Raw genomic sequence first — 27,424 nt, 5'->3', positions numbered from 1 at the left:
CGTTCTATGTTACCAATAGCCCCAAAAATACATTTTCGTATTATGACCAGATCTGAACAAAAACGGAATAATGAGCATCGAGGTAGAACTTTGAAATGGAGTTTTTTTCGATCATGAATACTGCATGTGGCGAGCGCAAGTTTCTTGTCTGCCCGATCCCTTCCTACTCCGGTCTCCTCTGTCCCTCGCCGCCTCATCTCTGCTGTCCCACTGTAGCAAAGTTTTTCCGCCTGTTTGACGCGACAGCGAGACATTAGCGCAGGCGGGCTGCTCATCCGCTCAGGGTCAGCGCACAGGGCAAGAGGAGGGGGGTTGAAACAGAGCCGAGGTGGACTCTCTGCAGCCCGACTTAGAGGGGGCAGACGGGGCCAGATCCTCGGAGGTGTGTGTCTACGTGTGTGTGTGCGTGCGTGCGTGCCAGCGCTGCTCGATGTTTCTGTTGTGCGCGGCTTCGCCGTAGAGGTCAGCGCAACGTGAGCACGTCTCCTCTGAGCTCATATCCAGTATTCCCTCACACATGTGCCTTATATGGACAAAAGGATCCGGACACACTCCGCTAACTGACACTTCTGTTCTTCCACATTTGTGGGAACCGTCTGGGAACGACCTTTTGTGTTCCCACGGCACAAAGCAAGTTCCGTGAACGGAGGTTGGTAGTAACGCGCGCCATGTACTCCGCTACTGTTACTTACGTGAGTTTTTGAATCAATTGTCAGAGTTTTATTGCAACAAACTTTTGACTTGAATATTCTTAAGAAGAAATGTGTCACGGGGAAAAAAAAGTTAACCCTCAATAGAGAAGAGACAGGACAAGCACTTTGAGAGAAGTGAATCAAATCAAAAGGTTTTGCATGCAAGGGCAGAGTTGGAATAGAACCAGGTTGGCGGCTGCTAAGACGGGCCCAACTATTTTTCTGAAGTGAAGTCAGAAATTCAGACATGAGCAGGACGCTATCTTCCGCTTGACACAACTGCCGTCCACCAAACATGTTGTCGGGTGGATTTTGTGATCATATTGAACGTTCGACTTTTCTTATGATGTTATAATGAACAGGATAGAAAACTCGATCGAAAATAAAAACTACTTTTACTGCTTTGACATTGCGCTACATTCTGTGCACTCCTTTTTATTTTTCTATTTTTCTCGACCGTTTCACCAATCCCACAGAAGCGCCGGCAATGTTCGACCAAAGCGGCTAAATTTACGTGAAGCGCGGCGGAAACAGCGGAGGGAACAACGGCGTGCAACTCGCAGTTAGAAGAGGCAGAACACTCGTGGCCTCATATTTAAATCTATATTTACAGTATGTCAGACATTAGGGAAAACAACCGCTATGTCATGCGCTGTTATCCGTGTTTGTCGGCCACATTTCAGCCGACAAGAACTCCACTTGAAACTTGAGAAAACATGTTGCCGTTTTCTTTGTAATCGCCCCTTGATCAACCTGTTGCGCTGTTCAGAAGTGTACACAAAGGAAGTTCATTTAAGACCATTTATCGGGGCTGGATTTGCCTGAATTATTTTAGAATCGTTTCATTTATTTTTGCTTTCGTTCAAATGATATTGTTGGGCAATATCTTCATTTGCACATTCGTATTTCATATTTTTGTCTAGTTGACGTTCATGCGCTGATTAAGAAGAAAAAACAAACAAATCAGAAGCTACTCACCAGTTACTCAGTAAATATTTACTCACTCTTACGAAAATAATTTTGGAGGACTACTTTTCACTTTGGCTTGAGTCATATTATTCTAAAATAACAGTACTCCAATTTTTGGAGGAGTGTGAATGGAAGAAGGCTGGAGCTCCTGACCCCGTGACCTTTTGGGGTGAACCTCTCTCAGGTCGGCTCTCAAAGGAGGCAACGAACATTCTTCCCGCAGGTGCGAAGGCATCCCATCGGAGCAAAACATGCCCAAGGTGACGGCAGCGTGCTTTGCTTTCTCGCACGCGTTTGCACCCAAGTGCCGAGGGCCAAAACAAAGCCCCCTCGAGATTCCAGAAGATACAAAATAACATTGGCTATCCGGGATGTCTCAACACTGCCCGTCACGCGTAACACCCCCGATTTGAACGTTTGCATGCATAAGCAGAAACGGACATTTCTTTCTACCGCCGTCTCCGCTCCGGCGGGCAGTATCCCTCTGTGGCCTCGGCCGGCCGAAAACAGCCGATTCCCAGATATCCCCAATTCCCAGCTCGATGATTCCCCTCATTACCGGGGGGAGCGCCGAAGCCTTGTCCGAGCGCTGCCTGGTCTGCTCTTAATTAACAACTGCCTCTCGCTGTGTCCCCAAATGGAGACAAGCTTTTTTTTTTTTTTTTAATATATATATATATATATATATATATATATATATATATATATATATATATATATATATATATATATACAGTATATACACAGCATCTCTATCTGACCATCTTTCTTGCCATCCTTTCCTTCAGGCATGTCTCTCTGGAGATCGAAAGCACTGAGCTCTTCATAGACATTTAAACACTTTGCAAGTGTGGAGCCCACAGCGCAGCTCAAGTAGACTTTATAAGGATTACAGTGTTTGGCATATGAATGACTTTATTTCTTCATCTAATGCGTGGATTAAACGTGATTGAAAAACATTGCCGGTGAAGGTTTTGTGTTTATACAATGTAGATTTGCACAAGAAACACTGTCACAATAACACACAACTACACACACACACACACACACACGCATGCGCACACACGCGGTACATAATGCATTTGGAAGTGGACTATCTCTGAAATGGCTGTAAATTAGAATCAAGTCCGTGCCACATTGACATTGCACCACTGGTGTGACCTCCCCAATCGCGACGATCTGCACGCTTACTGTAAATTTCTTGCGAATGGTCCAAAGGAAGATGTTGGGTCATTGTAAGGAATTTTATGGCCTAATATGAAAATGACCTACACTGCAATCCCAAATCATTATGAAATTTATCAAATGTATTTTTGACATGCATGATATATTTCTTTTTTTAATCGAGGAAATGAAATGTTCTGACGTCTCCCTTACCTGGAACGAGTGAATAGGACTGCGGGCCGGCCACGCTGGCTCCTAATTCCGCCCCGGTGCCGGGATTGGCCAAACCGTTCTTCATGTCGTCCAGTCCGCCGGCTAGCGACGCCATGGACGAGTAATCCGATGTCTGGGTAGAAACAGGAAGTGGAGGAGGATGCTCAAAACATCAGGAACTTGTCTGATAACCGGACGTGTATAGAAGGCGTTAAATGCAACGTTGGCATCCTGCTGCATGCCACCGCTTCCTTCTTGAGGACTCACGTTTTATCTTCAAACACACACACACACACACACGTATAGTGGTGACAGCTTTTTTTATGTCAACAGTTTTCACTTAGTTGGCTTTAATTTCTATGAAAGATTTCAAATCTTCTTTGAAGGACTTCAACTTCACATAAATGATTGTAATGTAACGTTGACATTATTGCCGCTTTTGCGCACCCACTTCAAGCGGCTAGATTTTACCATTCCCGGCTTAGCTTGCCAAAAACTACCCCGAATGTTAAGCGAAGACATTTCCACAGGTCCGTTGTCAAAAAGCACAATCGGTCGTGACCTTTAGATCATCTACTTTCACGTATAACACCAATCGATCGTCATAATCACTCAACTGTTTGTTAAGTCAAAGCTGCCACTGACAGCACGTTGCCCGAGCTGCCAAAATGCTGACGAATGTCACCTTAGCCTCAACCTGACCCGCGTTTGACCCCACAGGACCAATTTCTCCTCAGCCACTGATCATAGGTACGAACACAGATGTCAGATGTGTGTGTGTGTTTGCAGATCGTGGACACTAACGACAGCGATCAGAATTTCCTTTCGGTGATGAGGTGAGCGTTTTGCAGTGACCCTTTTAATACCCTGCGTGTGAATTTGTTTGAGCGTGCGAAAGTGCGAGTTTGTGCTCAGTGACCTCTCGAACGGCCCCGCGCTCGTCAGCACACAACAACACGACCACTGGACTGTGACCTGCCAAATAAGAGCTTACCCCGTACACGCACGCACACACCTGACCGGCCATTCTCTCTCGCACTCTTTGAAGACTTCATACACATTTTAAGCTTCCTCTTTTAATGACTCCCACACCTCCTGTATTTCTTTTTCATTCCGGCAACTGTCCGCCGCCGCCGCCCCCGTTTCTTGGCTGGCATCAGTCTTATTATAATGGTGTCTAATGAGTCCGTGTATCCATGTAGATGAGGGGGCAGAGGCAGCCGTGGCGAAGACGAGGACTGCTGTGGTAATTGTCCATGATGAAGTTTGGCCGGTGGGGTGACAGGCCCGCTAAGGAAGATGGATCATTCTCATTCGCCGCCGTAAATGTTGTCAATTCTGCCGCTCGTACGCCACCATCAGCCCTCATCAAAGAGGAGGGACGCAGCTGCGGGGCCGGGCGGGGATTTGAGGGGTTGAGGGCGAGGGGGGCGGGATGGGACGCTGGCTCGAAAGAAATGGGAGGATGTGTTTCGGGCGAGGGAGACGAAGTTGCTGGATCGGCTGCTAAAGTTTCAGACGATTCCTTTCAGCACCTTGGAGAGATCTCGCATTCTTCTCGACAAATACAAATAACGGTCAAAATGCATATTTCGCAATTCTCGCAATATTCAGTGGAGAAAAAAAATCAATAAAATAAAATGCTACTACTACTACTACTAATAATAATAATAATTAATAATAAGAATAAAGGTGCCATGTTCTTCCTTAGCCAAGTCCCTACGTCCCCACCTTTTATGGAAACCACTTTGGTAGTTTTTGCATACAGTAATCCTCATGAGAGACTAATATAAGATATATGCACATGACCACATTGGTTTGCGCGCTATGGCCACGCATCCATCCATTTTCATCTCCTCCCGCGGGTTGCGGGTGAGCTGGCGGCTAATCCCGGCTATGTTCGGGTACACCCCGAACTGATCGCCAGCCAATCACAGGCCGCGTATAAACAAACATCCATTCGCACTCACATTCACGCCTACGGGCAATTTAGAGTCTTCATTTAACCCACCACGCATGTGGGAGGAAAGCAGAGTACGGGTCCTTAGAACTGTGCGCCCGCCGCACTAAAGCCATAAAAATTTCATATCTGACAAAGTCAATCTAAACCAAGAATTATTATGTTTTTATGGGCGTAATCTTTATTGTTCTGGATCTCCCTAACGTTGTGTCAGGTGAGTGCAGAACATTGCTAACGTTTCTAAGGTAAAAAAAAACAAAAACAAATGTAAATGATATAATACTATTTGAAAGTGAATAAAGCTTGTGTGGTGGCAGTCTCACAAAAGAGAATTTACATTTTTTACAGAACTGTGACATGTTTGGTTGTTAGCCATTTTTCCCTCATCAGCAGCCGTTCAACCATTTCTCTCCACATGCAGGCAGAAAGGGAAAGCTTTGGTCCAGACCAGATCTCGCATCAATAAGTGATGAGTCCTAACCGACCCTCCGCTACACATACACACACACACACACACACACACACATACACATGCACCTTGCCATGTCGCAGCGGGGCATTTGCATAATGGTATTTCCCCTTTTTCCCATTCTCCAAATTGCCCCCCATTTCTCCAGCTCTGTCTTTGTCGCTCCCTCTCGCCACAGTCTTGTGTTCTCCTGATGGAAAGAGGCTTGACTGCAAACAAACAAATTCTCACAGATGGCCTGAGGGGGGGGGGGTAATCATCTCCAGTCAAAAGGAACGCAACGGGGCTGCACGGGAATCTGCATTTCAGCGCCACTCTGCAGACAAACTCTAATAGCGCCGACATTTTGAATTACCCTCACAGGACACGTCATTAGGTACATATGCCCATGAGATCTACTTCAAAATTTGGATCGAAAAATATTAGAAACACCTCTCAACGTTCTACATTATTGCAAAATACAATCCCAATGGCTAAGACTGTTGTTCTCTTAGACAGTATCCATAAAAAAACAAGTATTATTTCTATAAAGGAATTTTTGAGAGTCCTCTTGTATTGGCTTTGAAAATGTATCACCGTATTTGAGTCTACACATTTAATATCCAAAAGCTTATAAATATATATTTTCACATTATTAAAGAGTTCCTTGGTCTTAAATAAAATGAGATGTGTTTTTATCCTCGGACAGAAATGTATCGTATTTTATTGATGTGGCTGACACAAGGGCACGTTGGAATTTTGATGTTTTTAATCGACTGTTTGGCATTTAAGCAAGTGAATCTTCACAGGAAAAAACAAAAAAAGCACAATTGTCTTCACAGTCACTTTTCAAGGTTTCCGAATGCTCTGCCTTTCACTTTTTTGTTTTGTTTTTTTGGAAAAAGAACAGTCTTTGGGACCCAGCGTGGTATAGACGGGTGGGAGGTGCCATCATCTGAGCTGATTTATCACCTGACTAATGGGAAGTGATTGAAGGGAAATTCAAACCAACTCTCTCTGACAAGCACACACGCAGACACACCGCCCGCCACGCGCCCACAAATTAATTGTGCGGCTTAATCGACTCTGGTGACAGAGACAACAAGAGCCAGACAGAAGATGAAGAGAAGGACGGGCCGCTGTGTTCTGATGACAGATAAAATAAGATTTGCTTACAAATCATTATTTTAATGACTCAAATGGGATAAAAATGTTTTAGTGGAGAAAAAGCTACAAGTTCCTTGAAAGGCGAAAGTATAGTACAGGGGTCACCAACATGCTGACTGCAGGCGCCAGGTGGCCTCCAAGCACCACGTGCGTGGCCCACGTGCCTGTCTTAGAAATAGGTCACCACTGATCGGACATTGTGATTTCCTAGGAATGTTGTAGAAGTGATGGTGCAGATTTGTAGAAATAGTGTTGCACATTAATATTTTTGTTTTCTACAATGTTATTTCAAAATGTTGATCACGACTGTCAAATTACATACGTGTCTTCACATATTGTATTAATAACATAGTTAAAGGTAATTTGAGCAAGTTTGTTATTTCGAAGTGTGTAATTAAACATGGTAATTGGCATTAATCAGTCATCGAGAAGTCGCGTTCACCTTCGACAAAGTGGGTGACCCCTGATATAGTACATTGTCAACAGAGTTGCCTAGAACTGAGACTCGTATACTGTATCAGTCCTACATGTTCACTCACTTCCTCTTATTTGCATGCAAGCACACATACATGCGTCAAGGTCACAGTAAAATCCCAAACAAACTTAAAAATGAAGCTCAGATATACTCCTGTAACCATTTAAATTGTCCATTTCAATGGCCTTCCTAACTATGCGCCATTCAAAATGATCCCCACAAAGACAGCAGAACAAGAAACTGCTCACACACTCCGTGAAAGGCACACAACATCAACAGCAGGTCCAAAGTCTTCTTGGCATCTTTGAGCAAGGTCCGTCACAATACAGCATGACCCTTCTTGACCGCCAGCACGGCACACAACGCACAAACCCGCACACGCACACAAAGATCCGCGTCCAAAGAGCAAAGAGGCTGAGCGCTGTTCAGCGTATGACTGTCAATCATTCGCTCTGGGAAATTCAGGCTGGGAAAAATGAGGAGCGGGGGGTTTAGTTGATGAGACCAGATGATCGGAATGTGTGTGCGCGCTCGCACCTCTTTGTAATCACAATGCGGCTCCTAAAGCCAATCTGACCCCAGGGCGACCCAGAGTTGAACAGCCCGATCTGCGAGCAGACCGCGGTGGCTTGACTTGGCTCAGAGAGGACGTTGACCTATGAATCACGGGCTATTATACTCTCGACTCGAAGTCTATGGTGCTACAACAGCCAATCCCTGACGACCTCTCGCCCCGCGCCACTCCAGTCTCCGTGTTGGTCAGAATCAAATGAATGGGCTAAAAAGGCCAACTCTGCCCTGAAGGTCTCAAGGCTGTAGCCCATCTGTGTTTCTACATGCCATCACGCCGACGCCGTGTTTGTTCTCTTGCCCTTGACACTGATTAAGTCAATAAAAATGAAAGAGGCACGTATTTAAAGCTGGGACAAAAATAATTGTCATTTTGAGACTTTGGCAAATGTATTTCCTTAATACCAACCTGCAGAGTGCACGTTAGAAGCAGCTGACGGAATACAAATGCTAGCTTGTTGTTGTTTTGTTATTACACTTGTCCATTCCGCTCACATTTACATTATTGTACGGCTGGCAAAGGGCGTGAGGTCAATTTAAATGCAACAACAAGATGCAGACACCGCCCGACACAGTGTCTTTTCCTCTCGTCTCCGTGCTGAATATTCCCAAGATGCATCAGCATGAAGGGAATAAGCAGCAATAAGTGAGATTAACATCATCAGCGGAATTACCTTAGCCAGCCATTAACTTTAAACTGGATGAAAGTAGCTACTTATGGCAAGTATTTATGTTAAAATGGCACGGCGAGATCTATCAGGCAGGCTTTAAGATATAATACCGCACAAATACCCACAAGTTTTGTTCAAATCCATTGCTGTCTGTAATGCGTTATCTCGCTGAGATGACTTTTGGCAATATAGTGTAAATCCTCCGAATCATGTCCAAAGTTTTGTCAAATATGTCAATGAAGAAATTGAAGATGGGCATAATAATCGATCAACTGATATGAGAATTGTGCTGATGATGTCCAATTAATTGTAGATTAATGGTGTTGAGGCAATTGAGGCGCCGTCTAAAGAAAAACATCACGAGGTCTGATATGGCAAGCTGAGCTACATCCGCACTTTGACAACACCTCAAATCATCATCAGACATTTGAACAAGCGTTCTGAACATTCTCGTCACTTCACAAATAATCATGATAAAATGAATGAATCCAGTATGGACTGTTAGCTCTCTCCATAGTTGATCAAATAGCCAAATGCCAAAATGGAAGCGCGGTGCTACAGGCTTATTGGCCTGCGCCCCAAATCTACACTGCGCCCTTACGCCCTTACCTTGCCAGGGTCTGGGCTCGCATAGAGGTCAGAGCTGGATTGGATCGGACAGGACGGCTGTCTGTCAAACAGGCGGTCCAATACCTCGATCTGCTGCGGCGAGAACAGCTCCCCTCTCATCTGCTTCCTGAGGAAGTCCCGCCCACTGTGGCTGTGCCCATTGGCCAGCGGCGACTCCTGCAGACCTAAAAAGGGACCGAGGAAATGTCGACGTTGAGAAGCCTTGCAGACGTGAGTTATTTACAGAAGGAAATTCAAGAGGGATACGCGTAGGGTGCTAGTGCTTCTGCAGGTGTGGATATCAGATTGGGAAATTTGATGGCGCTTGGTAGAGCGAGCTGGCTGATAAAATAAATCTCTGCGAAAGAATTTAACGAAGCTCAGCGGGTTGCTTTAAAAGCGTCGATTGTGAAGAAAATGCCATACAAATGCAAGCCATTAGCAGGCGTGCGCTGTCTCTCCTTTTTGATCTGGCGGGAGCGCACCTTCTCTCTTATTCTCCATCATTCTGCTCGCGTCAGCCATACACAGCCCGACACCAAAATATATATTGCCGTGCTATCGGTATTAGACAGCGAGCTCTCGTATCCTGCAGTTATTGCAAGGCTGAAGGACCCAATGACACAATTATAAGAGCTCTGAAAAGTCGCAGCCCGCAAATGATTAGAAAAGGGAGAAGCAGAGAAATAGATAAAGAGAAAAAGGGGAAAGGTGGGGATGAGGGTGAAAATCCCCGCCGCTTCAGAGCCAATTCATCGCTCCAAACTGCTCCCGAGAGCCTATTTTAGTCCTGGGGTCACCGCGCGCACATGTGTGTGTGTGTGTGTGTGTGTGTGTGTGTGTGTGTGCACGCGTGTTCGGAGAGGACATGACAGACTGCCTTGCCTGTCTGTCAAGGGGGCTTCTGGGGGGGGGCCTTAAATATTTCTTTCTTTGATTTGGACTGAAGATACACATGCATTTGGCCAGTCTGATCGAGAAGAATAACAATTGAGCGTGGTGTTGTTCAATCAAGAAAATGGAATATAAAACACATTTCTGTTGGTCATGATGATCTTCAGTCCGAATCAAAGAAAGAAATATTTAAGGCCCCACCCCCCCCAAGTCCCCTTGACAGACACCCAAGACAGTCAACGCCAAAATATGCAACTATGGTGACATTTGTGACATTACCGGGTGCCCCAAAAGTCTCCATACACTGCCTTTTTTTCTATTTCAGTCAGTATGATTCCGACAGACGTGAGGCCATCAGCATTGGACAGCTTCGGCTTTGCGCTTTTTCTAAGGATATCGTTCCCTTGCCCATCGCTCGCCAATTGACATTGGAGCAGTGCTGCAAAGGTTTTTCTGTTTTTCCGCTTTATGGCCCAACGCGTAGTACAAGTTACGCTATCCGTGGCAAGTTTCTCGAAAGAGGATCTGGTCTTGACAAACCACGCATTCATTTAAAAGGTTATATCAAAGGTTTTTATTGTTGCTGCATTTTGAGGATAACGTTATTTAGTACAGAAGCCTTTCTCAGCCAACAATTCATTTGCAATTAACTGGTGGCTTGGTCGTGTCAAGGGTTAGTCTGAAAGTTACATACACCTTCACAATATATGAGGAGTGCTGCTAAAAACCAAAAAGTCACCGTGCCTTCAGTACACAAAACCGCTTTCATCTTCTCTCCCTCTGACAAACACACTTCTCGATCATAATCTCTCTTTCGCCGCTACTACTCCCTCTAACAAACACACACGCTCGGTGCAGTGTGGGCGTAAGGTCCGCAGGTCTCTGGTGGTGACAGACCAATCAGGATGGAGATAAAGCCAGTATGATGCTTTAGCCCGGTAACCCACGGCGACCCATTTAATCCTGCCGGCCGGTCCCCGTGATGGAATTCAATTGATCAATCATGTAGCTCTGATGGCACCATTTCAGCCAGTTTATTGCTTTCTGCTGTCTCTCCGTCACACACGCACGCACACGCACGCACACACACACACACACACTCTCAAAGTCGGACCCGCGCTTGCCCGACCACAATGCCCCAGACAAAAGGGAGAGCTTGGAGAAACAACACAAACTACAAGTAAGAACAAAGCTTTGTATTTATGATGATCAACATTGTCCGTTCATCTGGATGAGTGTGTACGTAGAAGTGTTTGTGTGTCCGTGTGGGTGCGTGCGTGGCTTGATATCCGGCTGCTTTCATTGTTTCCATGGACGGGCGAAGAAAACTCGTTGCCGTGACGGGTTAAATCCTATTCACCGCTGGACGTGCACACAAACACACGCACGCACGCACGCGCACACACACACACACACACACACACACACACACACAACTGCCTCTATCTCTGAGTCGGTCTCAGAAGGGAAGTGTTTCTCTTCCCTCTTCTTCAGAGCAGAACAAAACAAACAATGAGCCATTATTGTTCTCTCCTCTGCCTTTTTCCTCTCTCTCTCTCTCTTCCGCCTCCTCTCCCTCGTTTCGTCCCTTCGTCATCCTTTTCATCTCACCGCTGTTGACATTTCTTAACAACCCATCAAATTAGAATACATGCAGGACGAGAAATTACGTTTAAGTATTGTGTGGCGCGGGTACGCATGCGTGTGCGTGTTTGCAGGGATTACAGGTAGCCTTGTGCACTTGACATAGGCTGAAGCTTCCCAACTTAAAAGAATCAAAACATATATTTTACACAAGAAAAAAAACACACCACCAAACAAAAACATCACAAAATGTATCTATACTCAAATAATGATGATTTTGTCTCATTTTTATTACTCAGAAAAAAATTTGGAAAAAAATCTGGGCCTGTTTAGTTGAACACAAAGCTGAAGATCTTAAATAGTAATTTTTGGATTACATAATGCCTGGATCAGTCTCTCACGATTACGCAATTTCAGACTACTTCCATAAAATTCCGCCGTGTCTCAGTCAGAAGACTGGCGACACTACATGACGTATGTTACAATTTCACCGTATTCCGTCTTTTACAATTATTCGGCTAATCTTGTCAAATGGAGCTGACGGGGGAGCCGAGATCGGAAAGCGTGTTAACCCTACCGGATATAACCGCAACAACAACAATCGTGGACGATGAGATGCTGGTTTTGATTGCGCCAATGTTTTGTACTTAAAAAAAAAAAAAAAAGTCCGTTCTTCGAGGAGAGCTTGAAGTAATGCTCACGTACATTTAATACTGCTAGCAAGCAGGCAACATAACGTCATGTAGCTAGCTAGCTAGATAGATAGGGCTAATGTTTGTTTGTAAACAACGTGACGGCATTCTGGCGATTCACCCTCTCTCCTCGCCATGGTGCGCGCCACAAATGTTAACAACGCCGACCAAAGGAAGGCGAGGTGCCGTTGCAAGACACAATCCTATTGGCTGACTTCAAGGCGCTGTGTTGTTTTTGTTGATATGTCACACTACACTGAACATATCCCCAAAACATCACACATGCTAGACTTTTCATTTTGGCTTCGGATGGCTTCTCATTGCCAAATTCTTGATCGTGGATCATGTCACACTACGACGGGTTTTGACGTTACCGACAAACAATGTCGGGCCCGATCTGGAAAATCGTCCGCGATAGCAAATCGGGCCAATATCCAGGCTAAAATCTTTTCGTCGGATCCAGGCATTAGTGAAACTGGATCATTTCCCATTACCCGTGGCACACGGCGGTTGGGAATCGCTGACAAAGACGGCACCGAGGCTGCGAATGTGACCTCGCGGTGCCAGCTTGACCGTGCCCTTTTTGAAACTCCAGTGATCAAAGCGTTTTTTGGGGGGGCGCAGGCGCTGGAGGAATTCAGGGTGAAGGGCAGAGATTCCCTCCCGCCCCTTCTCCATCCTCCCTTCTCGACTGCACCGCCTCATGCTCATTCCCAGCATCTTTTATCCGATAAGCTCTCGCGCGTCACAGTAGACACACAGCGGGGGTCAAAGGGCAACCTAGCATGCTGGTTTAGTACTTCTGCGAACATGCTTTGGTTGAAAGTTTTGTTTTAAGCAACACCTGGATGTAATCTTCTCCTAGAAGGTGTAGTTTAAAGTGTTTTCTGAAGAGAAGCAACAAAACACACACACAAGACGCACACGCACGCACACGCATGCACACTCACCCCTTCTAAAATGATAGGTCAAGATACAATTGTCCCCTTTTGGCCCCACAAGTCAAGTTCTTCCATTCAATCCCATTGATCCCCATTCTGCTCCCCGTCACCCGAAGCCCCCTCCACAAACGGCGACTTCCCCTCGCTTTGGCTGAGGTCACGCAGGTCATCGCAGGGCTTTGCCCTCACGCACACACGCATACAACTTTCTGTCTTTTGGCTGTTGTGTGCAGAAGTAGCAGGTGCAGATTAACTTTGCGCACAGGAACAACACACAAAAGCCAATTTGGAATCTCCTGAGCACAAGTTTATCTCACTTTCAAAGTGATGGACCCGTGGACACGACAAATAGGATAGGCTCATGACCATATGGAATGTCTTGTAAAAAGTAGTCTCGCTATTAGTAAGACTCAAGCCTGATGAGGGGGGGAAGAAACGCTACAATCGATTTTCTGATCAATTTGAGGAAGGCTAGCGCATTGGGCAAGGAGGAGTCCTGTCAAATTCGGGTCAAGATGTAGACACGTGTGGATTCATTGACTTATTTTATCTTTGTGATGAATGCATTCATCTTCATGATAAAATATCTTTTGTGCAGATGCCAATTGGAATTGTTCTGCTTTAGCTCACCCAAGCTCCAATTGAGTAATAAATGACACCCTCCTGTAAATATTTTTTCAAGAGTATCTGAAATCGAAAAGAATTCAAAGGTTGTAGGGTGCTTGTTTTTTTTTGTTTTTTTTTGTTTTTTTTTTTAAGTTTCAAATATTCCTGTTCACGAACAACAAAAAAGACATTTGTATGGTGGGCCAATACTTGGCAATGGGCCTTCTTTTATATATTATATTTTTGAAATTCCAAAAACACAGTTGACAAACAAATGTTTCCGCTAAATACATACAGCCTTGTGTAAAAGGCGCCTTAAATATAATTACAGGTCAGACTGTGAGTGACTGTGAGACTGGTCTGCATTTTTGCCTCCGTTCGTGTACATTCAGATGTCTCCCATATGGGCGCAAGACTAAATAATTGTGTCCCGTTTGCCTTTGTCTAAGTCTCTCCATGTCGCCGCACGCTGTTCCTCCTGTCGCCCCTCGCTGTGCGCGCGTGTCATTATCCGGCGGGGGTTGCTCTAATGGAAGCTGTGATTAGCAATGCTGTTAATTAGACCGCAGAGTCAAGCGGGCAGACCGGCGCCGCAGCAAGGCCGGTGGCGCGCGCGCCCGACAACGCGGTGCGCGTCTTACGCTTCGTGGGGGCTTCGGTGAGACGCGGCGTTTGAATTTATTTGAAAGTTCAGTCAAACGATCGGCATGTTACACATGAAGAAGCGTGTGCAACGATAACGCCCCTAATTAGATTACAGCGCTCGTACTCGAGTCTTTGCCACAGTCGTGAGGGCACGCATAATAGTTCATCCATACAACATGACATTTATTGTTCGTGTCAAAGGAATACAGTCTCTAAATAAAGGATCCCAATTACGGGTCATTTTCACCGTAGATATTTGGACTCGTCAGCGCCACAATAGCGCAGATATTCACTGGTACCATAATGAGGATGACTTTGTTCCTTGTAAAAGATTTCGGTTTGACAGCATGCAAAAAAACTCAGAACAAGTTCAAATACCGCCTGTATTAAAAAACACTATGATGATGATAAATGGTCTGAAAAAATATCCACATTTCTTTGCCAACAATCATTTAAGTTTACTTGTTAAAGCTCTCGGTTACACAACGGTTTGAACCAATCAGTCGACTAGTTCACGAGTCGACTTTACTACGCATCGACATTGAAATTTGAAAGTCGACGAACCGCGAATCGCGTGATTTTGGCATCTCGTCTTCCAATCGACCAATTGACAGATGATGGGCAACACTGTCTTCAGAGTTTACGGAAATAATCGCAGTTAGCCTCGCGAGCTTCGGCTATTCCAATCATACAATATTCATACCAGCGGGACCAAAACATTTTGGACCCAAAAATGGACTGGTAGCACAGTCACCGGCAAAATGTGAAAGTCTATACTCAAAAACAATAAAAGTACATGTGAAACTGAAGAAATGCTTGATTTTGTAGGAGACTGGCAACGGTGTCGCGCCTTCCCAAACGCTACGCTAACGAACACAAGATGAGACCAGCCGGCTCGGCGACGGGAGGAACGTGCGACGACATCATTCAGCATAATGCTGAATTGAATATTTAATCATTTCTTTGTACTTGTTTCTATGCCGGTCCGTCTTTAGGTTGGGGACCGCTGTACTGGGCTGAAAACGTCATCCTCAATTTGCATCACATTATACTCTTCAACCCCGAGTGTACACAAGTTTCATCTGTAAGATATGTGGCATCGTCAAGTCTTGTGTTCTGCTGGTGCGCGACAAACCTGCGGGGGATTTCTTGTTGTCTGCTGGAATGTTTTACGGCTGGACAATACATTAGGTACACCTGCACAGTCTAGCGAGGTCCAATACACGAGTTCCCGAATCTGCCTCACTTTTGCCTCACTTTTGATTGACACAGTCAGAGAGGTAAATATGCTTCTTATTATTTGAGTTGTAGTTTGCAGTGATGTAACTGCAATACTTGACACCGAAGGGTGTTTTGATTACCCTGCGTAGCGACATCAAAGGGGTCGAATCCAATTCAAGCCTTGAGGATGATGTCGTGCGCTTCGACACCACACCAATTACAATCCCAATGCAGAGGTTTACACGAAGCCTTCTTTTCCGATTAGAATCGGTTGAGCGGCCCGAACCAAATGAGAACGTGCCATATAACACAGCTCAGTCAGAATAAACAGGCCGAATCCGAAGTGGCTGGAATATTCCTTTGGCCAAGTCAATCGTCATCAGTCGGAATAGAGCCGGCCTGCGCTCTGTCTGCGCATGCTCCGTCCGTCTCCACGTAAATGCGCGGTGACTTCATCGTCGACATGCTGCGTATGTGACAGGGATCTTGTTTTCAACGACTTGTAACTTCTTTTATACAACTGCACTAAATGGACGGCCGACCTCCATCTGACGCGACGTTGATGCCGATGCGCGCGCGTCCCTCGGCTGTTGCGACTAAATGTAGCGCAGGTGTATACGCCCGATCGGAATGGATCGCGTCACAGTTTTCAATCAGAACGATCAACAAATTCCGATCAACATATTCTTAAATTAATACCCAGCTGACAGTGTAAAATGTAAAACAAAATTGGCATTGGCATTTTTCCAAAGGCAGAGTTTTTGATCAAGCTTGAGTATTGGACCTCATTAGATTATTCAGGTGTAGCAAATTTTCTCCCAGTGTGTGTGTGCGTGTGTGTGTGTGCGCGTGTTGTGTATGTGTGTTTTGGGGGGGGATGTTGGATGGCAGCCCCCAGTGGTGTTTGCCAACCCTCGAACCCCCCTGTTCAGACATCTGGTCCTGTCTCATTTACCGTACGAGTGATGGCTTTTTAATGCCACTGACAGAACGCCACACGCACTCTCAAAGTCACGTGCTCGTGAACGCGGCGTACGTAACGTGCGCAGTCCGTCGGCCGCCTCGCACCGCCGCTGACGCGCATACGCCATTGATCAAGAGTGAAAACGATCGAGATCAATAGCGTATGAATAAACTTCCTCTTAGATGGCGCTCCAGCAGAGTTTGTAAATGAAGATGTCCGGCGTTGTGCTCAGGTGTTGCGCTCGCACACGCGTCTGTCATTGATCGTCACGCTCACAGCTTTCGATTCAATTGGAAAAGGGGGGGGGGGGTCCTGAAGCTATCTGTAATATGTTGATGTTTGTTGCGCACATGTGGACGTAATATGTTTAAACATATTAACACACACACACACACACACAGACGTCCTCTCTTAAACTCACCTTCATCCCTCTTCCTCTTCCCAACATCAGCAGCCGAGCTGATACCCAGAATGCCGCTGATGGAGTACGACGAGCCGGCCGAGTCGCTGGTCACCGCGGAGACCTGCGTGGCGGCCACTGACGTCGCTGTGGGCAAAGACGGTTCAGAGGTGAACAAAATCTAATCGAAATTCTGCAGAACTTTCAGAAAATGCTTTCAAAGTTGCACTTAGGTTCTCCAAAAAAAAAAAAAAAAAAAACACAGTTCTCCAAAGTGTCCAATTGTGGGAATCCTCTATTGTTGAATCCTCCTGGTTAGCAAACACAAAAATGCTTTTACAAATGTTGCAGCAGACGAAAGGCTTCCCTGCGCTAGTTCGCCATCATGCGTGACGTTGCGCAATTTAAAAGTCGTTTGGGTGCGGATCAATTCCGCTTTTCGTTTGGACTTTTGTTTCTCCTTTGCAAGCGTTGTGATGGCTGTAGTTAATCTAGTTCTGACCAGTCGTGTACTTCTGAAAACTCTTGTTTTGCATGCAGTCTAAGAAGACAAATAGTACAATTGTGCCTTGAGATAACAATTTCATTTGTTCCGTGACCATGTGTGTAACTCAAAACACATCTCGAATCCTCTTTCCGAATTAAAATGTGATTCATCCCTTAAAGCCCCCCCCCACCCCCCCAAAAAACATTTGTGTAATGTGTTTTGTGATAAGAAAAATAGCACTCTATAATATTGTACTTTATAAGAATATACAGTGATGACATCACTACAACGTGACGAATTACACATTTTTCGCTTCACTTCAATAGACATTGTGCTGCTCCTTCTGGTGTGCGTGCCACCTGGGGGCAGTATAATACAGACATACGGATATACAGGGAGCCCGTTAAAACTCCTCAATAAGCTGCAGTAATATTAATCGTTCTTCACAGAGGATCAAGAAAATGAGCCCCGCAAAGTGTTGCGCCACAGTTTGTCTTCAAACCCTTTATTGCTCAGTGGCTGTTTTTTTTTTCTCAATGTCTTGATGTCTCAAAAGTGTTCCGTTGTCGTATTCGAGCGGCTCCAACTACCGGAGACAAAATCCTTGTGTTTTTTGGACATACTTGGCAAATAAAGATGAGTCTGATTCTGATATCCGCTGCTCAAAGGGTTATGACTGCGTTACACCGATGTTATTAGTTAGCCCGTCTATGGCATTTTACATTGTTTGTTAGCATTGAGCAAAACTGACTCACCGAAAGCAAAGCTATTTGCTTTTAAATACCCAGCGTGTAATTCTTTCTTTTACGTTACGTTTGACGGTAAACTTCATGCGGGAGTGGCAATAAACACCCTGGAGTTTCTTTGTTTTGAAGAATTGTTCGCCATCTGCCGATCCTATGTCTCTGTTTGTAAGATCACTTTACCGAGTTCACCTGCCCACAAAGATTCAACAGAAGCGAGAAAAAGCCTCAGAAGGGGGTGGGACTGTCAGTATTTGTCTCACCCTCTAATCTCAGCCCCCAGGGGGGAGACGAGTTCCTCGCCGGGCGACATGGCGACATACTTGTCGTTCCTTTAGACGCGCACACATCACATCATACAGTCACTCGTGCCTGGTCTCCTTATCTGTGCCCTTATAAGCAAGCGAGGGGCTGAGTGACAGTATGGCTTCCCATGAGGGACAGAAAGGTGAGGAGACAGACATCCTAATCCTCTCTCCCATGGCAGACCCCCCCACCCTCCACCCCCCGACCCCCAACAACACAGAAGAACAAGAACGAGAGAGGGAAATTTTTAAAACGCACACAACAAAGACGAGGATGGAGCCCCCCGCACTCTGTTACACCTTCGCCAACAACCAGGAGGAGATAATGAATGCATATCCCACCTTTTCCTATCAGTTGATTTAGCACTTCAATTATCTGATGTTCCTTTCTTTTTCTCTCCACTGTTGTTGTTTTTTTTTTTTAATCACAACGTAATGCTTTTATTCTGCAAATTCAAATGTTCAATTTTCCGCCTGGGAGTAGGAGCCATTTATCTGGATAATCTGTGTGTGTGTGTGAGAGCGAGAGAGAGAGAGAGGAAGTGCCGGGAAACAGTGCATATGAAATTAATTTAGATTCATAGACGATGCGTGATTACGAAGATAGGAGAGAGAGTGAAACCCAATCCAGCGCCCGCAAGAGCGAGCATGGAGGGCAAAGAAAAGTTCTCATATTTATTTTCAAGTGAGATAATCGTCCCATAAACGGGATGAACGTGGTGCTGGTACAGTATGTATTGCTTCAGTCGCTAGCGTGACTTGACACGATAAAGGGATGATTTCGATTGTTGTCATTACTCAACATTTGTGCGGTATAAAGACAAAATAACTTCTTGAGAAACATCGCATGTATCGCGTCATATAATGTTACCTTCATTCCTGAATAATTGAAGATTAATTCCTGAATGGTCCACAAAGGGCAAAAATACGTTCATGCTGATTTGTGTAGTAAAAGACGGGACATTGAGCGAAGTGCTGTCACTCTAATGCACATCGGAAGGACCGAACTTTATTTGGGTGCGTTCGTCCGAATGGATGCGAAGGGAGCGCGTTTAAAATAAAGACCATTGGTTCTCAACTGGTGGGTTGCGGACCCATGTTGGGTGGGTCGCAGACAGCTCGGAAAACCAAATGTGTGCCTATTCCGATTGTGTTTTTCAGTACGGTACACGGGCAGACGAAGTACCCACATAGTACGACGTAGTAAGAAAGTGACAAGATATGTTACTTCCTTGTTCTGTAGCTACTCGTTTACACTGTAAACAAATACAGTGCAGCTCAGCCTTTGTCCGGGGGGCGTCATGGCAAGCAATATGCCTTTGACGGAGCAGCAAACGGCGTTTAAAAACGTCATATACTCCTTTGATCTGCGTCCTTGACGCACAAAAATGATCAGAGACTCAAAAAGCATTGCGAATGTGCGCCTACTGACGCACAACATTGCCTACTTAGGTATGTGTGCAAGGCTCGAATTAGGCGCTCTCGCATCGTAGTTTGCAGGTCAAAATTTGAAATTTGAAAAATCAGGTGTACCGCGGAAACGCTGGCGAAGACCGAAGCAGGCAGTGGCGACACAACGCGCTCAACGTCACCGATGCGACTGATGAGCGCCAAGACGGCGGTTGAAAAATTGAGAGGAGAAAAAAAAGACAAATGACGAAAGTGTGCTAGCGTTTCATAGCGAGCGCCGCGGCTTTGACGATGACGAGGAAGGGGCCTACCTAAATTGTGAGCCGCGACTGAGCCCATTTGGCCCGGTGGCTGCTGAACCTTGGTCCGGATGATCCTGCAGGAGGAGAGAGGAGACGTTAGTGTGTGTTTCGAAAGAGAGAGGACGGCGTCGCGGACACGAGAACGCGAGCGTCGCGGGAGCCGTGCAGTGTGTAAGCGTGCGTGCGTCCGGCTGGCACGGCGGCAGAGGGGCCTCACACTTCCTGCTTGGCTGCTCATGCAAAGCCTTTTCTTCCTCTCTCTTCTTTCCTCCCTAACGCCTCTCGACCCTGCCTCCGTCTTCCCTTCCTTTGCCTTTCTCTCTCCTCTTTCACTGTCCCTCCCTCTTCTCCGGCTCTGCGCTCAGGGGAGAGAGCCTTGTCATTGTATGATCGCGTGGAACCACTGAGCTGCAACCGCTTCATACATACGGAGCCCGCATGGGGCCTCTTAACCAGACTTACTCGCTTCCCACAAATACGAAGACGCAGCGCTCAGCCTTACAGTTCCCACCTGTCAATGTCAAGTTGGCACTTGACGCGCTCGGCGTTCGTACCTGTTGATGGAGCTGACGCTGGGCACGCTGTCGTTGTCGCACACTCTCTCGGCCAGGAGCCTGTCCCGGATCTCCCAGGCGAACATGGTGGGGTTCTGCCGCTTGTAGTCGGCAATCTTGTCGACCACTTTGGGCGTAGCGACCTTTGGTTTGGATCCCCCGATCACACCCGGGCGGATACTGCCCGTTTCGTAGTACCTGGCAAAGCACGGAGGATGCTTGTGTTGGCCACCGTGTAAGATTGCAAGTCTGTCCGATGATTTGTAGAGCAATACATGTAATCATGAGTGAGTTCCACATCGCAGGGAACTCTGCGGTAGCTTAAAATGTTGATTTGCAATGACGATGTGCACAACAATGTTCATGGTATTGTTTGTGTTGCTTTTGGGGGGGGGGGGGGTGGGGGGGGGGGGGGGACGACACGTTTTAAGACTCATACTTGGCTGTTCACTCGAATATGCACACACGGCGGTCGCACAGAGCAAAACCGTAAAAGAGTCAAATGCATTACGTGTAACGGATATGACGTCGCGCCGTTATGTGCAAAGAGCCCACTGCGCGCATTTCTGTCAAAGTGGAAAACAATTATTTGTTAATGTTCTGGGATTGAGTTTTTTTGCAGTTTGAGTGTCAGGTATTTCATGATGCGCTCCATTCCAAAGTAGCCTTGAACATACGGTTAAAGGTTGCGTATTTTGGCTATTTCAAGCTCCGTAGTGGCTCTCTAACATGGACTTAGAATAAACGTGTCAATTTCATTTGAAAGAACACATTGGTTTTGTCATACGCGTGTCCAGAAAAGGCCCCTCTGACAGCTACTTCTGTTTGACCCAGTTTTGTATCCGCTTTGTCCATATTTGGCAAAGACCGCCCCCTTTCCTCTGATTGGTTGGCTCAGTGTAGAAGAGCCACACGGGTTTATGTCGACAGCCCTGGCTCAGGAGCGGAGAGGTAGGCAGAGATCTTCGCTCGTGATGTCGATAAGCTGGAGAAATTCCAATCAGCTGATTTCAGGCCTCTCGACAACGCAACACACCTGTTCACAATGCCCCTGAGCATCTGGCAGTTCCTGGCCAGGAAGAGCATCACCCTGCTGGAGCGACCTCCCTATTCACCCGACCTGGCTACGTGTGATTTATTTTTTTTATTTTGTTTCTCTTCCCCCCCCCCCCCCCAAGCTGAATGGTGTAAATCAAGGAGACCCATTTTGATGATGTGGACGACATCATCGTCGTGACGACGGCTCTGCGGTGGTTCCAGGAAGAATCCTTCCGGGGCTGCGTTAGACTGCAGGGGGATTACTTTGAAGGGAAAAAAAAACTGTAGTCTGAAATATATCTTTTGTGACACCAGGCCTGTAACTTTTCTGACATACTTTGCAAGCCTAAAACATTTTTACAGAAAAGAGAAAAAAAAACTGCTGGTATCAGTTCATAATTAGCAGTGCAGCAAGAGCTTCAAAACTGTGAAGCCGTTCCATAAAATTCAGCTGAACTGCTGAAAGGTTCATTCTTGGACTCACTGGAGCGGACTTTCAAATGATTCTGTTCTTTTTCCTGGCACTTCAGTTCACCCCCTCCGGCTGGTGATTTAGAACATTAGGACCATTTCCTTGACAGTCCCGTCCCTTCCCCGAGAACTCCACTTTTCAAATATAACCGCCATTTCCCTCATCCTTCATCATCTCGTGTATGATGAGGATTCGGGTAGAAAAGGGAAAAAAAAGTGATTCCATACTTTTCACTTGTCAGTCAGTGCGTGCTTTGCTTTACGACTGGGCAGAAATATCACAAGTGTCTTTTGTTGCTGACTGTCCTCTGATCCTGATTAGGAAAATAAAACTCCAAACTTGATAAAGCATCCGTCTGATCAGTGATTGTAACGACTGTCGCAGTCTTATCGTACATGTACTGTCATTTAGGACGCGTACTGCAGTGTAGATCGACAGATTAGCAACATGCTCACCATTGCAAAATAAAACCACGACGGTGAACAATGTTAAATCAACATCAGAGCAAAGTTCCCCAGCTAATGTATCCATTCTGTGCAAAAAGTTCAGATAAGGCAAGACACACTTTTTCAGTTACTGATATGCAAATCTGTGCGTCAACTTTCTTTTAATTTTATTTTTTTATATATACACATTAAATTGTATGACGTCACTCGCGCGCATTTGACGTGGCTGCAAATCAAAAATGCGAGCTGAGGGTGACACTGACAGACACGCGCTCACGCAGGAATCCAGGAGTTTGCTTTCCAGCGTGGCGATTTCATGAATGTATTTGCATGCACAAGGGGCAGGTGGGCTGTGTGGGGAGGGGGGAGGGGGGGGGGCAACAAATGCACTGCCCTGCTTGCAGAAAAGGGGAGGGGGCCGGGGGGGGGGGGGGGGCAGTGTGTGGATGCAAGCTGTCAGTCAGTCTTAAACCTGCTGCTCGCTCTCTCTTACTGCGGCTGCACGGTGGAGTAATCCCTTTCGTCATGTTTGTTTCCGTAAACGTGTATTTCCCTGGTGTGTGTGTGTGTGTGTGTGTGTGTGTGTGTGAGTGTGTGTGTGTCTGTGTGTGCTGCCCATTTCCACTCAACACAGCTGGACTTTAAACACTTCAAAAGGAAAACAACAATCTATTTTCTAGTGGCAAACTATTTAAATTATTCACGGGCAAATCATCGGCGAATAAATGAGTGTGGTTATTGATATCTGCACCGATGTGAGAGAGAGAGAGAGAGAGAGACACACACACACACACACACACACACAAGCACAAGCAGGCAGAGTTGGTGTTTTTGTTCTGGCAGTGGAGAGACAGAGAGAAGAGGATAAAACAAGCCTCCCTCCTTCCTTGCATCCCTCGCTCCCTCCTCCCTTCTCGCCGCAACGCTTGAGTGCGTTGAACGGCCAGGACGGGGGGAGAGAGGGATTGAGGGAGCCCGAGAGAAGGAGAGAGAAAAGAAGCAAGGGAGAACAATGAGCAACACGTTTTTGGGATATAGCTGAGGGCCGCTGTGGCTAATCCTTCCCCACCGTCACCACAAACGCTCTCTCCGTTTCTGATTCTTTTTTTACTTCTCCTGACTTCTTCTTCAACACGCCCCCCCCCCCTCCCTCTCCTCCCTCCTTCTCCTCCTCTTTCTCCATCCTTGTCTCCATTCTCCGTTGGCTATATTTTGTGCGGCTGAAATATGGTGCCGCTTTCATTTTGATGCTAATTCCCAAAAGTGATGAATCTTTTCCCCCTTTGAGGCCTTTTCTTCTCCGGCAGACGGAACCGGCCGGGATTGACTTTAGAAATTGGCTTTGTAAAGGTGAAGGGAAAAGTAGAGGAAAGGATGGTGAAAAGGAGAAATGTGAGTCAGAATCAAAGAAAGGAACAAGACTGAGAGAAATGATGATCATGGCGCTGGAAATGACAACTTGGCAATGATTTTTTTGTTTTTTTACTGATTTATGACCTTCTGCAGATGAGTACCTGGATGATCAAAACCCTTATTAACTTCATTACCCTTACGCAGCGAGGTCACGTGTGTGTCTGCGCGTACTCGTCTTCCGTACCTGCCGAGGATCTTGCTGACGCATCCGTGGCTGACGCGTAGCTGGCGGGAGATGTCGCAGGGGCGCACGCCTTGGTGGGCGAGTTCCACTATTCGCTGCCGCACGACATCCGGGAGAGGTCGGCCGTTCACGAAAACGCCCCCGAGCTGGTTCACGCCGCCGTGCCCTGCGAAAACAAAGCAGTTCAAGTCCGGTCCGAGCCGCGAGCGAGCGAGTCGGTTCCCAGACGTTCCGAGTGACGCGCGACCGAGGCGCCCCGGGCCAAACTGTACCGCATCGCGACAAAATGTCCTTTCTCGAAACCGCCCGCGCTCCCGGCCTACATCTGAAAGAAAAGAAAGCCTTCCCTACCGGCATCATACCGGCGGGGCCGTCCTCTGAGCCAGGACACACTAAGCTAAGATCGCAAGCGAATGAAGGGATTGCAATTAATTATTGACCCACCGAGGGGCTGAGCGACGCTACTGATATTCCCCTGAGGGAGGAACGAACATATAAAAAGACCAAATGGGGAAGAAATGTGGAGAGGCCACACAACGCACGACTGCTATCCTATCCCTCAACATTTTACCTTTACAGAGATCTTGTTTTCCTTGAACACGCTCCCTTCTGACCAAAGCAAACTGATGACGGGGGCAGACCGCCACCGAGGATTCCAATTCATCGACCAACCCTCCAGCCTATAGCTTAGGGCTTCATTTTTAAAAGTTAGTTGTATTGCGAACGAAGTTCATCAACGGACTTCGGCGAGCAGTCGCTCGGAGTTTGTCTATCGTCGAGCAGCGTCGACCGAAATGTCCCAAATGTCTCTCAGTTCCACTTGTGCAACACAAGCGAGTCCAAAACACAAGCACAGTCGTCGACTGAATACCTCAACCACCTAAAAAAAGAATTGCACGGTAACCTGTCAATAAAGGTCAAACCTTCAAGTCTACACTTCAAACAAAAGTGTTGTCAGGTCACCACGGCAACGAGTGTATGACTGTTTTCGGACACCGTCACTCCCCACAACGTGTTTATGTCGTGTATACGTTGCACCCAAGGCAATGCAGCGCCTCTGTAATCCACTGCGTTTGTATTACCATAGTGATTGTGTCTTCAGGGGAAGCGCACACACACACACACACACACACACACACACACTAATCCTAGCTGTGAGGGTAATAGATTTTTAAATACGTGACCCCTGCAGGGATCTCCCCTGAACCTGACCATCTCTTTCTTCTTTCTGCATCCCTGTAAAGTAAACACACAAACGCAGCGAGCCTCCTCCAGCTCCAAAACAAAAGACGTCTGCACAAGCAGAAAGTCTGGAGAGTCTCGTGCTGGCAAATGAAAGCCATTTGATTTCTTTTTCGATCGAAGCAAACTCATTATGCAGACGGCGAGGCGCCGCCGTTTAAAAAGCAATCACTTTTGGGGAAGATAGCAACGTAGGGCGCCGCCGAGGCCGAGGCCGAGCCCGGGAGTGCTCGTCGACGCCGCGTGGGACCGGCGTGGCCCGACCGCTCGTGTTCAAACACACCGGCGACAACGCCAGAGACAGAAGGGGGGGGGGGGTTTCTGGCCAAATTAGGTGGAACAACAGAACTTCAACCTCCGGGACACTTTATCCAAGAGAAGGACACCAATAAAAAGGCCCGACAAAATGATTGATTATTAACCGATTTAGTCTGTGCTGCCACTGGGAATTTGGAGGGATGGATGTAACGGAAGACTTGACTTTGGCATGAGCGGAATAAGCCAAACAAGCGTGCCGCCACTTTTCACGCCGAGATTTCCTCGGAGGTCTTCCACCTTTAATCTTGTGTCACCGATGCAAACTGAGGCTGTCAGTCCACAACATTCTTTTCATGTGCTGTTTGAAACCACCGCCAGTTTGCTGGCTTCTATTTGTGAAAGCCTGGGGATATGTCGTCGTTGTCGTCGTCCCCCGATAGTCATAGTTTCTTATCCGTGGCCTAGAACACACATTTGCCTTAGAGGCCGACAACTTTCGCTATTTCACCTGATTACCTTTTTTTTTAAACTATGGACCCGCTGATCCATAGCAACTGATTATTCGTATTTATTTATTTAAGCATGACTCGACCTGACACAAACGTCTACGCGTATTCATGCGCCGCGAGATCTCGTCGACCTCCACGAGGTAAACAAACGTAAGCGCAGCAAAACCTCGGCAAAGTTGCAAGATGTCAGCAAGCGGCAAAATATTCGCCGTGTGTTTCTTCTGCTTTTGTTTTCTTTTCGTATGATGGACAATTATGCCAAATGCTGCTTGTACACTTAGGACAAGTTTTATAACAGTGACATTTTGGCCTCTGACCTGATTAGCTCGATTTCGCTTCGTCGTGTTGCAGTGTCGACGAATCAAAGCTTGCAAAACACCAGCGAATGGAAATGCGTATGAAGAGGTTCCGCTCGATGCCAAACAAAAACAAGGCAAAAAGCGGCATTGCCCTCGCGTCCTCGTGATTTTGCGTGTCGAAGTCTTCGCCGCCTCTTCGCTCTGCTCATCTCGCAGATAAGAGCAAATGAAAAGGTTTCTTTGGCGCTTCCTATCTGGGCCGCACCTGATGAGCTATCTTCGCTTCGGATGGAAATGGAGAAGAAGAAGAAACTCCACGTAACGGCGTTTTCACTTATCTGTGTATTTCCAATTGCTATTTGACTATTCTTGGAGTGGAGCTCCTGGGATTACGTCCGAATGTTATTTCCCCGGCCTACGAACACCGATAGAGACGATTACCAAAACACAATAAAACATTGAAACCCTCATTTGTACACAAGCTGTCGTGTGACACTGGTTTCATTTCAAAAGTAATTTTCCCATTTGCAAGAGTAAGAAAGCAAATTTATCTACTGTAGCCTGAAACTGTCGCCATCATAAAAATGGAATTAAGTGCACAAGCATGTTTTAAGTAACTATTGTATCATACCAATTTTCAATAAAGTATAAGGGAGGGAATATAACAGTTGGCAAACTTGAACTACACGCGCTTTACGTCGCCACCTGCTTTTACCTTTGTATCGTTGCAGTTTTCACTTAACCAGGTTTTATGCAAATAAGTCTCGTTGAGATGAAAATGTCTTTTTCAAGCCAGCGCTGGACAAAAGGCCGGCATTCGCTTGCTGCAATTACTTTGCGTATGATAGTTAATTAACTGTATTGCTCATGTCCATCT

At 46.3% G+C, this 27,424-nt stretch overlaps 1 protein-coding gene across 4 annotated transcripts in view; it reads right to left on the bottom strand.

Annotated features, from left to right (window-relative positions):
• The window catches only part of pax5 (paired box 5), a 44,473-nt gene that overhangs the window by 9,063 nt on the left and 7,986 nt on the right, over positions 1–27,424 (bottom strand). For 2 of the 4 annotated variants that reach the window (XM_061771262.1, XM_061771263.1), the window contains exons 2-7: positions 24,240–24,405; positions 20,687–20,884; positions 20,142–20,206; positions 16,907–17,032; positions 8,939–9,123; positions 3,039–3,171 (exon numbers count right to left, since the gene is read on the bottom strand). In XM_061771262.1, coding sequence (XP_061627246.1) covers positions 3,039–3,171; positions 8,939–9,123; positions 16,907–17,032; positions 20,142–20,206; positions 20,687–20,884; positions 24,240–24,405 — 873 coding nt within the window. The remainder of the gene's footprint in view (positions 1–3,038; positions 3,172–8,938; positions 9,124–16,906; positions 17,033–20,141; positions 20,207–20,686; positions 20,885–24,239; positions 24,406–27,424) is intronic. The other 2 variants (XM_061771265.1, XM_061771266.1) reach the window with 1 other exon arrangement.

Source organism: Phyllopteryx taeniolatus, chromosome 4 (genome assembly GCF_024500385.1).
Source record: "Phyllopteryx taeniolatus isolate TA_2022b chromosome 4, UOR_Ptae_1.2, whole genome shotgun sequence".
Taxonomy (NCBI): Eukaryota; Metazoa; Chordata; class Actinopteri; order Syngnathiformes; family Syngnathidae; genus Phyllopteryx; species Phyllopteryx taeniolatus.
This window is presented reverse-complemented; position numbering and strand designations above follow the sequence as displayed.